Source organism: Leopardus geoffroyi, chromosome C1 (genome assembly GCF_018350155.1).
Source record: "Leopardus geoffroyi isolate Oge1 chromosome C1, O.geoffroyi_Oge1_pat1.0, whole genome shotgun sequence".
Classification (NCBI taxonomy): Eukaryota; Metazoa; Chordata; class Mammalia; order Carnivora; family Felidae; genus Leopardus; species Leopardus geoffroyi.
The window spans coordinates 154,094,105-154,111,379 of NC_059328.1; the positions used below are offsets into that span (position 1 = coordinate 154,094,105).

The following is a 17,275-nucleotide window of genomic DNA, read 5'->3' on the forward strand; positions in this document are numbered from 1 at the left end:
TTTTTTTTGTCCTGAAGCATATTCTTAAAAATAATTTGTTTAGGGGCGCCTGGGTGGCGCAGTCGGTTAAGCGTCTGACTTCAGCCAGGTCACGATCTCGCGGTCCGTGAGTTCGAGCCCTGCGTCGGGCTCTGGGCTGATGGCTCAGAGCCTGGAGCCTGTTTCCGATTCTGTGTCTCCCTCTCTCTCTGCCCCTCCCCCGTTCATGCTCTGTCTCTCTCTGTCCCAAAAATAAATAAACGTTGAAAAAAAAAATAGTAATTTGTTTATTAAATAACCTAGATTAAATTCATAGCCCTTGTAAAGTATAAGTTGGTTTTACATTCAAGAGGGAACATAAAATACTACTGATATTTTGTTTTGTTCCCTAACATGTTTATAAGTGAGCAAACACCCATAATAATAAAGAGTTGCACATGTTCTATTTTATGTTTCAGCTGAAGAATATTTATCTAGTGGTTTGTCAGTTGTTTGGATGAAAAAAGTGATATTTGGGTTAAAATATAGAATTTTGTACTTCTCTCTATTGGAAATAAGATAAATGAGATAATCCATATAAAAAGCTTAGCATAGGTCTGGCACATAAATTATCAACAAATAAACATTAGCTATTGTGATTACCTGTTGTCACTATCATTTGACAATTTAGATATCTAGTTATAATTAAAATTATTGAAAAGATTCTAAACATATCATTTTAATGTAACTGAATTTATTCCTGTATATAAATGGAATTCAGAAACATGTTACCCTGCTAAATCTACAGTTTGTAGATTCTCAAAGCTTAACATGTATTCCTTAAACTATAACACAATGTATAATCCCATGCTATAGCACAAATATTTCCACCTAGATACATACGTATCTAGATGGAAAATAGTCCAATGTCCTAATTAATTCTTAATGTTAATATTTTATATAATACAAATGTTTTAATACTGTAAAGGAATTCTTAAATTTTTAATAAAAAGCTACATAACAATATGAAGAAAATGTGAGAATATATACACTCAAGTCATATGTAAATAAACTATGAATTTAATATATAGACTTTTATATATTCCCCGAAGTTAAAATGGTTGATGTTCCTAATGAAAAAATAGTTCTTGAAACTCAAAAAATTCTATCCCTACTGCTTACAGAAACAGAACAATTTTGTAAACAAAGAAGAATTGTTAGAATCATCATGGTGAAAAATTTTTAAGAGCAAAAAAAAATTCTGCTTAAAATCCATATAATACAGAAAACTGAGTCATTATATAGCTCAAATTAACAATTTAGAATAAGTAAAACCACCACTTACCAAGTACAGAGAAGCCAAAAAATATTTTAATTCTTAAATAAATTTTCATTAAAAGATTCTAAAACCTTCCTCTTTTTGAAAAAGTTAGTTAAAATGTAGATAATTTATAATTGTCAGATTCTGATATGGTCCTAGAGATCCCTTTAGAGCATCTAAAATCTAAAGTATTCCTCAAATTCTAGTTAATCCAAAGATCAATAACTAAATGAATCCTAAACAAAGTGGCCTAGGCAAACAAGATAGCCATGCTCACATCAAATTTAAACAGAAAGTCCATTTTTATTTCATTTGAAATAAATACAACCTTCAGTTAATGACTGAAAAATCAATTTATTATTTTTGCCAGAAGACATCAAAATCTACAGTGATGTTCTTACCTCTGGTATTATAGGTGTAGGTTTTTTCTTATCCAAAACTTTTGGCTTTAAAATGACTTTCTCCACCTCCAACATTCCTATTGGTGTGTTTGGCTTAAATTTAATGGGGTTATTTTCAGCTGACTGCAGATCAATTGTGTAACTTGATGGGTTTAAGTGATACTGTGCACAGAGGAATATGAACAAGTCCATCATAGGTTTACTGTAAAACAAAAATAATACCGATCTCATAAGTCCATAAAACAATTTCATTAAATGTTAAAGTTATTATTATCCCTAGCATTTTTCTTAGGGCCTTGTTTTCAGTAGATAAAACAAGGCTATAAAAGAGTATGTGTGAAAGGAACTTAAAAATCTAACTGCAAGATTTTTTCCCCCACTGCAGGAGGTGTGTACCTGGAGGAGGTGTATACCTGCAGGAAGTGTATGCCTGGACTCCAAGCATCTCTCTAACTATAAGATATTTAAGTGGACAAAATTATAATAGTTAAAAAAAATCCTGATTAATATTCAAGAGAGCTTGGGTCCTAGTGCTGGTTTAAAAATTACCTATATTTTTTATCTGCCAAGTTGTCATTGTATTATACATTTTAAGAGAAGAGAAGTCCTTTCCTTACCCATGAGTACCTTGCTAGATTCTCCTTCACAATATTATTTTGAATACCAGCAGTCTTTTGCTTATGAACTGGTTATGCTCCAAAGAGCTCATAAAAACGAAGCATTAGGAACAACCACCACCCCAGGGTGCCTGGCTGTCTCAGTGAGTAAAGCATGTGACTATTGATTTGGGGTCATGACTTCAAGCCCCATGTTGTACAAAGAGCTTACTTAGGAAGGAAGGAATGAAGGAAGGAAGGAAGGAAGGAAGGAAAGATGGAAGGAAAGAAGGAAGGAAAGAAGGAAAGAAAGAAGGAAGGAAAGAAGGAAGGAAAGAAGGAAGGAGGAAGGAAGGAGGGAGGGAGGGAAGGAAGGAAGGAACGAAGGATGGAAGGAAGGACGGAAGGAAGGAAGGACGGACCACTACCACCACCCTTTGGGCTTTAGAAAGCACAATGAGTATCTACATGAAGAAGCCCACAAAATTCTAAAGAAGTGTATAGTACAGATTTCTTAATTCATTCAAATAATATTTAATATATTCTAGGCCCTGGAGACACAATACAAGTGTTAACAGTATATCTGCTCTCACAGATCTACACTACTAAATAGACTAGACAAAGTGTCAGCAAACTATAGTCTGCAGGTCAAAGTGGGCCCACAGACTATTTTTGTAAATAAAATTTTATTGGAACACAACCATGCTCACTTGTTTACATAATATCTAGGGCTGCTTGTGTGTTACAAAGGCAGATTTGAGTTGATGTTATAGAAACAGATGGCCCACAAAGCCTAACATATTTCCTACCTGGCCCTTGACAGAAAAATGTTATGGGCACTTGTACTGAAACAATTAGAAAGTAACCACGTAAATGCATAATTTCAAATGGTGATTAAGTGTTACATATTACTGGTAATATAAAACCTGCTTCTATAGGAAACTGCACATCCAATTTGACAGCAAAGACACCTCCCAAGTTTTTGCTTCCCTTACCACAGACTCCAGTTGTTAACACAGATTGTGTTTCCATTCACACCAACAATAGAACAATGTGGTCTCTGAGTCTTTCTTAATTAGCAGCCCTCAAGGAAAGAATACTGAAGATCTTTTGTATTATGTGATTTCCTCAAATGTCTGGATGATCTTAAACTGTTAGTTCATATTGAAGACTGAGGCACTAAAACACTCTGTAAAGGCCTATTTTCATGGATTAGGTATAGGTTGATGGGCTTCATTTGATGGTAATTAGGTGGCCAATTATTTTTTTTTCCATGGGGAAATATAAATGTCAATAAAACATTCTCCAATTTCTTGACTAGATATGAACCTGGGTACTGGCTTTCAAGAACTTGACAGGGAAATGAGGCTAGGAGTCTCACCATTCAGTCTGACATTTTAAATTTTGTACAACTGTTTTCATATGCACCTCATCTCCACTCTCCTTCAGTTTTTCCACAGAGGCAGTCTCCTCCTGGAAGAGGGTTAGTTGTCTGCAATGTGTGGTCTTGAGGTTAAACATTTTACATAGATTCTCAAACCATCTCCTGTGTTCATTCCCCTACCTCACCCTTACCTCCTGTGGCTATTGCCCAATCGTTCACATCTCTTTTCCTTCCCCATATACAAGTAGCACCCCACTATACATATATAAAGAAAATGAATAAAAAGTCTAGGTCCCTCCATAAATTAAACAAAAAAAAAAAGTTCTCTGGAATATGTTTCAGTCCTTAAAATATGTTCCCTAGGCCTTTATTAGATGATTCCACAATAATAAACTTGGGAATTTTATGTCCTCTTGAGCTATCTAATATATATAGAATATATAAATATATATTCCATATATAAATTTGTCTATAATTGCCCAAATTTTGGCAATGAGTAGGATATATTAAATTTCATCCACAGGAAGACTAGCATAATGGTATTATTCAAGTTTATTTTTTGGTAACATACTACTATCTTGAGAGCAATTTAATGCTACATACCTATTCTTGACTTGGAAATGGTATCTCCTTTCCCTGATAGTAAATAAAGTTAAAAAGGATTAGGTAATGTCTAGGTAAATACAATATAATTCCAGTAAAGCTGGGAGAGAAACGAAAATTTCACATTCAACCAAAATGGAGAGCTGTCCACTACTGTCTATGAATAAATGATCATATGTTCAGATTATATTTCTCTCTGTATATATAAATGTGCCATGTAACAAATGCAAAAACACTGAAGCTTATACTTTAAACATTTTTTTACTTCTTAAATGTACAGTTCTTTAGAATCTCTTCCAGAAATATGCAAAAGTTAAGATAAAAATATTTATTAGTGCCATTTTCATCCTCCTATGTACAAAAATATAAACATTTAAGGGAAACTATATTTTCCATTTTTAAAAGGTAAGAATTTAATACTTTTTATATACACTTATTTAACCTTGCTAATATGACTTAATAAAGTATTGTATTTTTATCTGTGACATTAGTCTTCTAATTTAATAAATGAAGCACATAATGGGCCAAGAATATTATAATAATGGCCTATTCCCTCAGTTTGGTCATCTACAATCTTTGCACACTATATCAGATTTCATGGCAAAAAGGCTGCATGCTAACTAGATCTATGTCATGACTTTTAAACTGAACACTGCCTAAATATTTTCTAATAAAAATGTCTTTGAAAGGCAACTAAAAATCTCAGAACTTCTTTATCACTATTCTCTCATTCTAGAATTCCATTTAATTCTTTATTCAAGAATTCCAGGAGCCAATTTTGTCTTGAAAATATTCCTATTTCCAGACGGATAAAAATGCAACAGACCAGAAAGTTCTATAACAGATGCAAATGCAGAAGGGAATTTAAGACTGCATATGATAATGGTATTCCAAATTTGGGGGGAAAGAACTGAATTTTCAACAAATGTATTTGGGAAAAAAGACTAACCATCTGATTAAAAAAAAAAAAAAGTTATGTACCCGTTTTATGCCTTACACTAAAGTAAATGCCACGTGGACCAGATATATAAATATGGGGATATTACTCTGGGCGATGGGAAGTGACAGAAAAGAAATCCATCTCCATGTAGCTTATGTTCTAGATCAGTACTGTTCAACTGTTCTCCAACATGGAAATTTTCTACATCTCTGCTGTCCAATACAGTGACCACTCACCCATACGCAGCTAGTAGGCGCTTGAAATACACTGACACAGTGGGCTAACAAACTAAAATTTTCATTTAAACTCAGCTTGAATAACCACAGGTAGTGGGTGGCCACTGTATGGGCCACAGTAGTTCTGGTACGTCGGTTCTTAAAGTGTCATGCCTGGGCCAGCAGCATCAGCATTTCTAGGACCTTGTTAGAAACACAAATTCTCCAGCCCTAGTCCAGATTAGTGAATCAGAAACTCTGGAAGTGTGTGCTTTGACAAACACTCCAGCCAATTCTCCTGCATATGCTAGTTTCCGAACCAGCAATCTAAAAAGGCTAAAGAAACAAGGAGAATATACAGTATAACAGACAATAATAAATGTTATGATGAAAAATAAGATAACAGAGGAGGTTAGGAAATGTTCTAAATGGAAAAAAAAAAAAAAAAAAAAAAAGACATTAGAACAGAGACCTGAATGGAATGGGCTATCTGGGGAAAGAAAATTCCAGGCAGAGTTAGACAAGCTGCAAAGGCCTGGGGGCAATAGTGTGCTCCACAAGTTTAAGGAAAAACAGAAAGCAGTGTGCTGGGGTGAACAAGGTAGACTGAAATCAGAGTGACTTGGGACTTTACCAAGTGAGAAAAAACCACTGGAGTTCTGAGGAGTGATGAGGTCTACTTTACATCTAAACGGATTATATGCTGATTGTTGTATTCACAATAGCCTGGGGAAGCAGTTACAAAGCCACTGCAAAAATTTAGGGGGAGATGGTGGCTTGGACTAGTCAGATTTCAGATATATTTTGTAAAGTGTTGACAGGATTAAAGCCGATGCCAGACCAAAAGGGTAAGAAGACACAAGAGACAGAAAAACGAGTTAAGCAGTAGAAAGAGGACAGGATTGCAGGAACACTAGAACGTGGGAGGGTTGCTAAAAGGACCCAACAGGAGGCCTAAATTGCTAATTTAAATGATTTGCTATATGATACATTAAGGTCCTGGTGCTTCCAGGAACATGTTAAATCAAGAAAAGAAAGGAAATTTCAAAAGGTAGAAACATTAAAAAAAAAAAAAATACAAAAATAAGATATATAGTCAGAGCCTGGGGAGAAGGCTCCAAGAACATTAACCCTTGGGAATCCATAATAATATTATGAAGGGGATTGAACTTTCCACAAGATCTAGGACAAGGGTTCAGGCCAATCTTATCTTGATCTGAAGGAGGAGGATGGGCTCAAGATGTTATGTGGGTTCCACTTATACCTAGATATGCACTCCTTTCTTGCAAGACCCTCTCTTAGCAATGTTTATTCCCAGTACCTAATACAATATCAGTACACAGTGAGGTCAGTGTCACTGAAGGAGGAATTTATAGGAACTGTGATTATTTATCTCTTAGGGAATTCTGGTATCTCAAACACATTAGACAATATACAACTGAGTTCTCTGCACAGTATCAGATGTATGAAAAGGCAAAGTTGTTGAAATGAGATTCATATGCTTTAAAAACACATACACAGAGGTATGAAAGCTGGATTTTTTTCTTAATTAACAAACTTGACTAGTAACCTTGTTGTATCTAAAGTCAAGACATCTTTACACAGAGGTGAGATTATGGCATTAGGTTGGGTTAAGACCGTTTCCAAAAATAACCTGAAACCTGTTCAAATGCTTCTTATATTTCACTGAAGCCTCAGCATTTGGCACTAAAAACATAGAAGACATGGTCCTGACCTAGCCAATTTTAAGCGTGAGAATTACTGTCTTAACTCTATCAAAGAGGAGCCTTAACACTATAAAAGTAGGACATTAACTTTTAAGCAAGCTCTGCATGCAATGGGGCTACTTTGGGGAATATCTAGTCCCGAACTGCACCACAGAAAACAGAACTCATCTCTTGAGTATAGTTTAGAGTTATCCACCTAGAAGTCAAATTACTTCTAGCAAAACAACAATTTTGTTTTGAGGATAGCTATCCCAAGCTGATGTACCAAACAGCAATTGGCTAACAGGTTCTACCCTAGAATCACCACAGGAAAAGACTTGTGTCCATGTTTGCTAAAGCAGGAGCACGTGCCAACAGGCCACCTGAAACCTGAGCCAAATGATTAAAAGTAGAAAAGGACTAGCTGACCTTGGTCATCACTTTCTCAATCAAATAAGAAATAGTATCATCTTCCTCTATACCCCCCTATCACTTGGAATTTGGGTTTATTATATTAAGAGTCTACTGTGTATTACCATTTATAGGTTTTTTTTCTCTTGTAAAGTAATTTTCTGGAGGGCAGATATTTTTTTAAGACTCTCTAAAAACTCTTATTTCTTCTTTAAAATGGAGAAATCCCTATGAAATTCCCTACTTCCTTTAGAAATAAAAAAAAACCCTTGTATAAATTTTATATCTATTATCTCATTTGAGCTCATAACCACCACAAAAGCTACTCTTACTTCATGAATGAAAAAGCTGAAGTTAGAAACGTTACATGACCAGATTACGAAGAACATATACAGAATGAAGGTGCAGTCAAAATTAGAATTTCCTGAGTCCTAATGGAGCTACATTTTAGCCTCTCAATAACCATAAATCAGGATTCAAGGTGGGGTGGATGGTGTGGAACAGGCTAACTGCTATCTGTTGTAGTTTTACTTCAAAGAATGATGACATCACTAAATCACCCCCTAAACACTATGGTGACTCTTTCTGCATTCATGACACCTATTAGAGGTAATCTTGTCCTAGTTTTGCCACCTGCTAGCTAAGACGAGACCTCCATTTTTGTGTTTCAAAGTACAACTGGATATCAAAAATAAGAGTCATGATTCAACAAAGAGCTCTCAGATCAGCAAGATGTCCAATAACTTCCTCAGTGAATTTCCAACCCCTGGAAGTGTTTAAACAAAGTCACTTACCAATAGGGTGGCTATGTAATTTATCATCCAATCTGAGACACCTGAGAGCAAAAGGGGGCACTATTAGTAATTAATCTGGGATAATAGGTACAAACAGGGACTGTCATAGAAAATGAAGATGTATGATGTAAGGACTTTTTATGAATAGACAGATTTCAAAGTATCTGACAGGGGTTGAATTCTATGAATAAGATTCTTCCTTATTATGATCCTTTAAGTTAAAAAAAATTTTTTTTGATGTTTATTTATTGTTGAGAGAGAGAAAGAGAGACAGAGCATGAGTAGGGGAGGGGCAGAGAGAGACGGAGAAACAGAATCTGAAGCAGGCAAGCTCCAAGCTCTGAATTGTCAGCACAGAGCCAGATGTGGGGCTCAAACCCATGAACCATGAGATCATGACCTGAGCCGAAGTCAGAGGCTAAACCGACTGAGCCACCCAGGTGCCCCTTTATTATGATTCTTTAAATCTGCCCTACTATCTAATACCATTTTCAATGTATTCTCAAAACTGAGTTGAGTTGAATAGATTCTAGCTGCCCCTTACAAATACATACTAACAACCCAATTAGATTAATGATAGTATGGAAATTTTTAGAACACTCTCTGTTATTACTAATGTTTATTTATCTTATGCTAACCCACCTAACTCAATAATGAATTCAGGAATGAAGTAATGATATCTATTCCTATGTGCATGAAATGGAGTAGATGAGGTACATGAAACAAATAAACCTAATCTCAAAGTTGAGAATGCTTACTGAATTAGGCTATAGAAAACATTTAGAAGAAAGTAACACAGAATTAAGATTTTAAGACAATAAAACCTTAGATTAGATTAGTATTAAACTGACAAAAGTTCTTACATCAAATGATTAAAAAAAACAGATAAAAAATTTTTGAAATTCACCACTTTAGGCTAAACTCTACTTGGTCATTTACCTTGGATGTTACATTCAGAACTAATCATAATTACCTTCATAAAAACTGTGATTTAATAACATATCTATTAAACACATACACACACCCCTGATTTTAAAAAAATGAAGTACTATAAATATATCTCACTGCAATTGGGGCAATGCAAATATGGACAAAAGATAAAATTTTATGGACACAAAAGTGAGAAATCATTAACTTAAAGGTAGGTTAATAAGATAGCATGTGCAATATGATACCATATTGCCATATTGGGGAAAAAACAAAAGAAGTGCCTATATAGGTAATGTATACATTTGTGTGTGTCTGTGTATATGTATGAATAAATGGTTATATACTATAATGTTAATATACGTAAACTGTTTAATAATGACATGATGTTTTAATTTTTTTTTAGCTTATCTGCATTTTCCTACTTTATAGTGTCCAACTATTGCATTTGTAGTCATAAAAAATCAAAAAGAAAATTAACAAGAGTCATTGTTATAAGGTGTAGATACCCAGAAAGTAAAGAGAGGAGAGTAGCTCCCCTAGGAATGAACTCAGAGGACATTTGTGAGTATTCTGTCACCTTTTTCCAACCAGGACAGCAATCAACCAGTAGAGGCTTATGCACTCCCTGGCTCAGAGCTGCGGAGGGCAATATTGGAGCCCAGATTACAGGATTCTTCAGTCTCACCAATAAAAACTCAAAAAGTGCTGTTCTACTTAAATAATTTAAGTTAAAATTCCAACTTTTATTTTAAGCATCCACAATTGAATAAGTATCTACACTAAAATTTAAGCCTTCTTAGAGTTCAACATGATTTGTGCCATGGAATAGATTTTCAGCAGTGTGTTTTTGAAATCTATTTGCCTATTATATATATACTATACATTTGTCATTATTTTACACTTTTCAATAAATGTAAATGTGATATGAAATTTTGAAAGTCTTCTGAGATCCATACTGTTGTATTACTGATTTTTTTTTTAAACAAAATTGACCCACATTAATGCAGTTATTATCTTGTCATTTTTCATAGTCTACTTTTTCCAATAGGTGGCACTGTAGTCCATGTCAACTGTTTCTGAGCTAGTTCTCTGACCCAACTAGTGCCCGTCAAAGCTGCGGGGCTTACTCTCAACTCTGCTATAAACTGGTGCTGCTGGACAGGCAAATTAGGTCACAAATCATGTGCAACACGTCTCTGGGTCATTTTATAGGCAAAGGCCAGAGAGATGAGGCAACTTGCTGGAGGTTACATAGCAAGTTACAGAATCAACTATAGGGCCCAGGATTTCTAACTTCAAGTTCTATGCTTTCTTTATTTGTGTTTTCATTTATGGCATTCTCAGATTTGCTCAAATCAAAACAAATTTCTATTTATGGTAGGAGCATAAAAGAAAGCAATATCTTTTTTATAAATGGTGTTGATTCTCTTTTGAAGAAGAGAGACTGTGCTAGTCTAGCCATACAATGCTCTCTCCACAGGCTAAAAAAGAGGATTGATGTCAATCTTTTACCAAATCTCCCAAATGAAAACTGTTTTTAAAGTGTCCCAGAGAAAGAGAATAGAGAAAAAAGGAACAAACACTTAATGAGGAACAATTACATCCTAGGCAGACACCTGACTATAAGGTAAGGACCTGGAGTGATATGCAAACATACTCACATATTTCCTTATTCTCTGTAGTGTCTATAGCAGTTTAGCCCATAAACTCATTTTCATTAAAAATTAACTTTCCCAAGTACATGTAGACACCACTACTTGTGCTGTTGCATAGTGTAGCATTTTCTGAGGAGGGCAGACCCTGGGCATCTTGTCCCTAACAGCAGTGTCCTTTAATGCTTACTTTTAATAAGGCACAGAGCTGCTCTCTCTGGTGAAGAAGGCTGTTTACTCTGCCCGCATGCATGTGCACGTGTGCGTGCACACACACACACACACACACACACACACACACACACTCATACATGTTTATGGGTATACATATGCGCACACACACACACACACACACACCACAATAAACATTTTAATTTCACCTTCCTTTAATCTAATCATCCATGACAGCATGCACAGAAATGCCCAAGGGTTTTCAGTCTGGCACCGCAGGTAGCCTCAAAATAAGCAAAGGACCACAAAGACAAGATGGCAGACAAAGGGTGACTTTTGGTCTTTAAAGAGGCATTATCAGTAAGCTCCAGTACCAAAAGATTGGTAAGCCAGTGCAAGGTTACCAACCTAATTCAGGGCAAGTTTTTAGTTTCCCCCTGAGCACAAAGTCTATTACCACCTCCAACCTTATTGTGTTCCCTAATCTGAATAAGCTCTTTGGTGAAAAATCAATGTACAAATAAGGGCATTCTTCTGAAGATAATGCTATGTGTTCACATTCCTGCAAATGGAACATTCTGAGCATATCTCTGTATGAGTTGTATAAGGAGACAAAGGGACACTTTCTAAAAATCTTCCCCAAGATGACATTTTGAGGAAAAGAAAATATATATGTATATATATCTGAAAAGTTATATGAAGTATATAAGTTTTCCAAATATTTATTCCAGTCTACTATTGATATTATTCTTCAAAGGAAATGCATATTTGATAGATAATACTATCAAAATAAATATCATGCACAAGGAATATTTAGATAAATTAAGAAAATATCGTCTCAAAAAGTTTTATTAGAGACTGTTCACAGTGACATATGGAAGTCTGATTTTCTAAGAAAACATTATGTATGTAAACTTATTTAAAATTATTCTTTCTTAATCTTCCACCAAATTCCTGAATTATTTTGTTGAAACTTTTCCTTATTCTATTTATAGTAACAAAGCCAGGAAGAAATTTAAGTTGTCCATGTCATGGGTCTTCATTTTAGGTAGCTAACATTTATCTGCACATTTTTTTGTTACAGTTAAACACTGTTTTGTTTTTTAACCATGGGCCAATGGTAGCTGCAACATTCAAGATACTCCAAATTACACTCTTAAGATATCCCAAATTGTAGCTTAAGATATCTACAATCACTAAGATATCCAGAATCACACCACCACTTTTAATCACAAACACTTAATATTAAAAAATTAGTCACTGCACCTATAACCTGAGTCATTCCTGAATGATAAAACTATTAGGAACAAAGTCCCTGAATCAAAATGTCTGATGAAAACACTGGTATGAAACAAATTCTGCTTATAGGAAAGTTTTTCAGCCCTAAACAAATTTTAAACAGCAATCAGTATTTGGGACACACCTTCCTTGTTCTCTATGTGGAGAAATTATCTTTATTTAAAAAATCCTAGGAAAGTAACTATGGACCGTTGAAACAAATGTCTCTTCAGAACATACCATTTAAGTTGCTACCTCCATGCACATAAAAGAGTTTAGGAAGACCATTTTCATTTTAATGTATTTATTAAATGCCTAGTATATTGCAAGAAACTGCTAAGCACCATGAAGTAATGATGCCCGCATGGGTCTTGTGGTTTATTCAAGAAGAGAAGACATGCATATTAATTATAGCATAGAAGGATATAGGATAATCATCAATGGTAATAAAGTGTCAGAAGAGTCTGGAAGGTAGAGGTAACAGTTCATTCTGGGAGGATTAGGGAGCCTTCATAAATAAAGGTGTTATTTGAGCTACAAGCCAAACGGAGAAAATGTGGGTGGTAAGGTACTCCAGATGAAAAAACATTCAAAAAGGTGTGGAGGTGGAAAAGTAGAGTATCTGTAGAACAAAAGAGTCATGCAGCTAAGGTTAAGATATTCAAAGGGGAACAGGGAAGGAAAATCGTACCTAATTGTGGAGAAGAAGAAATAAGGTGTCCCAATCTTCAGATTTGGTAGTTTGGACTTCCTTAATTTGATATTGAATTGTTGTACCTGTGTTCTTTCATCAAAAATAGTGCCATAAAGAGAGGGGTGTTTTAGTCAGATGCATTTGAGGGTGAGAGGTAAGTGGAGAGAGCCCAGGATGAAGGAAAGCAATTCTCAATAGAAAATGGAGGACTCCACATGTGCCAGGCACTGACACCATTTCATTTAATCCTAACAACAACGGAGTTATCAAGCATTTTTATAGATAAGAAAACTGAGGCATTCCAACAATTGGTGACCCAGAAACAAAACGGTAATTAATGGAAAACTACTCAGGTTTAGGGACCTAAGAAGCAAACATTGTGGAAGGTCAAAAGGGTGAAGAAAATCTAGGATACTTTTAAGTACAAATGTAGTAGAAATGATTGGTGCAGAATCCAAGATAAATATGAAGAAAAATGCATCAACTTGCAGAAAAGTCATAAATTAGCCTTAATAAAAAGGATGAAGAACAAATCCAATGAAAAAATAGAAAGTATGTAAGCCACATTGTCAAAAAGATTGTGTCAAAGAGGGAACCCTAAGATCTCAGTAACGACCAGCTTCAAAGTGATGAAATTCAGGGATGCCAGGGTGACTCAGTTAGTTAAATGTCCAACTCTTGATTTTGGCTCAGGTCATGATCTCATGGTACATTAATTTGAGCCCCACAGTGGGCTCTGTGCTGACAGTGCAGAGTCTGCTTGACAGTCTCTCTTTCTCTCTTTTTCTCTCTCTCTCTCTCTTAAAAATAAATAAACATTTAAAAATAAAAAGTGATGAGATCCTACTCTCTTGGTAGATAAAGAAAGTAGACTATGGATGTTAGTTTCCCAGAGTTAAGGAAACAGAAAAGTTATCTCAGAAAACATATAAAAATTCTAAAATAATTATGATGGGCAACAGGACAGAGGAAAACCATGATGCTAATGCTAAAGTCATTGAGGTTAAAAAAAAAAAAAGCCCAAAGAACTCAGAAAGCTGAGAGTAGAGAAGAAGGCGATATAAATGCATGACTGGAAGGACCAAGAAGAAATTTTGAGGAGTACTGGTGATGAAACCATTGTTACCTGTCAGTATCAGTGAAGAATTAGGAAAAATACTGACTTTTTAAAAAATTACTTTGACTTCAGGAAAAATAAAAGGAACTGTCTTCATTAGCCCTAGCCACATCCATTATTATTATTATTTTAAAACCAGGGTGTCAAGAACTGAAGATGACAGTCATGGTCTCTAACTTACAAGATGCCGTCCTTACTCAAAAGAAGCACAACCCAAGTGATTACCTGCACCTGAGCTAGAGGCCCAAGGACAATCACAGGGTCTCAAACTCCTAAACAGGATTCATTGTGGGATCTCCAAAACCACTTTCAATACAAAATAAATGGCAAACTGCAACTTACTTAAATTTAATGAGAATTTAATACACAGTATTATGTATGGTTTGCTAATGCTGAACTTTTCTACTTTCACATAGTTCTAGTAATTTGTGAAGTTACACATAAACTTGATGGTAAATCTGAAGATTAAGGTTATCTTGAATGAGTTTCTTCTAGACAAAACCACACTGTAAGGATGCAACACCCTATAGGTTGCTTACTTATTCTTTTGTTCTACACACACACACACACACACACACACACACACATTTTCTCTCTCTCTCTCTCTTTCTCTCTCTCTCTCCCTTTCTCTATACAAAGGTCAAAACAGCTTAGATTTCTAAAACAGGACTCCTGATAACAAACGGGCAGTTGAAGGTGAAAGGTGGAACAAGACCAAGTATACGGTTCATGTAACTTTCCACTTCAAAATGAAATGGAAAATTACACTTGGCTTTATTCCATTTTTCCAATTTTTATGCAGGTATTAAAAGTATCAGTCTCCTAAATCACATTTTCACTTCTTGCTGGGTTAAAGTTTAATTTTACATTCCTATTAAACTTATCCACATTTTTAGTAAATTGATGAAATCAAAGAACTAAAAAATCCTACAATTTTACAGTCAGATTTATCTGTTTTGATAAATAAGAGAGTATGACATTTTAAGAGTAGTTAGTAACCTCTGCAAAATCAGATTCAGAGAAGCAGCTTTAAAAGGAAGCAATAATTTGGAGAGAAAGGGAAAGAATTTCCTTATAGGTCATTGGCTTGCTTTGTAAGTTGAACTTATAAAATCAATATAACCAATGATTGTTCCTCAGGGAAAAACTTTTTTTTTTAAAGAAAACTTATTAAATTAGTAATAAAAAAATAGTTCTAAGTTTCAAGAGTCACTTGATGGGGGTTGTGGAATTCATAACATTGATACTAAAATATTATTAGGAAAAAATTTATCACCTTTTAGCATATTTTTAATAGATAACTAAATAGGGTGATGAGTGAAGTATTTTGTCAAAGAAAAAAAATCAAGAAGTACATATAAAACAGAAGGTATCAACGACAGAAGAAGAAAGGGAACTCCTGCTTTCATTTGCTCCATCGTACCTGCCATGAACAGTAGTGGATTTGATAATATCTCCAGGTAGCACCACTGAGAGTTCAATGTCTTTATCTATCATGTTTTCTTTCTGTTCCATGATGCAAGCAGAGGAGTCTACAGTATCATCAACTGAAGAGGCATCAAGGTATTTGGTCTCAGCTGGAGGAAGTGGTGCCTTGGCTTTTGGTTTTCTCCTTAAATAAAAATAAAACGCAGTAATTAAATATATCCATTTTATTTTTAAGTTTATTTATTTTGAGAGACAGAGAAAACAAGCAGGGGAGGGAGAGATAATCCCAAACAGGCTCCACACCATCAGCGCAGAGCCTGATGCAGGGCTGGAACTCACGAACCACAAGACCATGACCTGAGCCCAAATCAAGAGTCAAATGCTTAACTGACTGAGCCACCCAGACAACCCTAAATATATCTATTTTAGTAACTTTCTAATATGATCTAATTTAACAAAAACACAAAATGTGTGTGTACCTGTTTTTCACATGTAGAAGAAACAAGCACCAAAATGTTAACTGTTTATTAGACATGATGGAATTAAGGATTTTTCTTTGCCTTAAAAAAAAAAATGTTTATTGTTAGGCGCCAGGGGGTTCAGTCGGTTGAGTGTCCAACTTCAGCTCAGGTCACGATCTCCCGGTTTGTGGGTTCCGGTCCAGCATCGGGCTCCGTGCTGAGCCTGGAGCTCAGAGCCTGGAGCCTGCTTCAGATTCTGTGTCTCCCTCTCTCTGCTCCTTCCCTGCTCGCACTCCGTGTCTCTCTCTCTCTCTCTCAAAAATAAATAAACATTTTTAAAAAATTAAAAAAAAAAGTTTACTGTTTATTTCTGAGAGACAGAGAGAGAGAGAGAGACAGAGACAGGGAGAGGCAGAGAGACAGAACACAATCTGAAGCAGGCTCTAGGCTTCTAGCTGTCAGCAGAGAGCCCCATGTGGGGCTCAAACTCACAAACCTTGAGATCATGACCTGCACTGAAGTCTGACACTTAACTGACTGAGCTACCCAGGTGCCCCCTTTTATGCTTCTTTTTTTAATTGGTGCTCTCTTTTGTTTTCAACAACATGACTACATTAATTGGTAATAAAAAGAAACATAATAAATTTGATATTCACTTTCATTAAGTTCAATTAATGTATGTTTATTACAGTAAAGCAAAAGTGTAACATTTTCTTTGAGATAAAGTATAAAAATCCTTGCTGTCCCAGGGTGGAGATCAGTATCTCATTCCTATACCTCATCACAGCTCTTACCTATGTGCCTTTTACTCTATTTGTTTCCAACCTAGTGTGTTCTACCTCTCTATCCAGATAACTCCTACCTACTCTTCAAAGTCTAGCTGAAACCACCCTTTCCTAACCCCTCAAAGTACAGTCTCTCTCTATATAGCATATACAAAAGATTCCATAAATGTGACATTTTTCCCATTCCCCCCCCCCCCCCCCCCCCCGGGTACCAGTTTCATCTCTCTGCCTACGTTTATAACTCCCTGGAGGAAAGAAGCATGCTATTTTACCCACTGCACTTAGCAATGAACAATGAACTGTGATTGGTTATTTGATAAAATACATTTCTGCCTCAGTGAAAAATTCTACAAATAATTACTCTAGCAAATATGTTTCAGTGTCACTAGGGCAACCTCTTATAACCTATTTATAACAGAAATAGGTAGCA

The 17,275-nt window shown here is 35.4% G+C and overlaps 1 protein-coding gene across 13 annotated transcripts in view; it reads right to left on the minus strand.

Annotated features, from left to right (window-relative positions):
• COBLL1 (cordon-bleu WH2 repeat protein like 1) overlaps nucleotides 1–17,275 on the minus strand; it is a 172,767-nt gene that overhangs the window by 50,979 nt on the left and 104,513 nt on the right. For 12 of the 13 annotated variants that reach the window (XM_045480040.1, XM_045480039.1, XM_045480044.1 and 9 more), the window contains 2 exons: nucleotides 15,595–15,783; nucleotides 1,681–1,882 (listed from right to left, as the gene is read on the minus strand). In XM_045480040.1, coding sequence (XP_045335996.1) covers nucleotides 1,681–1,882; nucleotides 15,595–15,783 — 391 coding nt within the window. Of the gene's footprint in view, nucleotides 1–1,680; nucleotides 1,883–8,329; nucleotides 8,352–15,594; nucleotides 15,784–17,275 lie in introns of those variants that run through there. The other variant, XM_045480046.1, reaches the window with a different exon arrangement.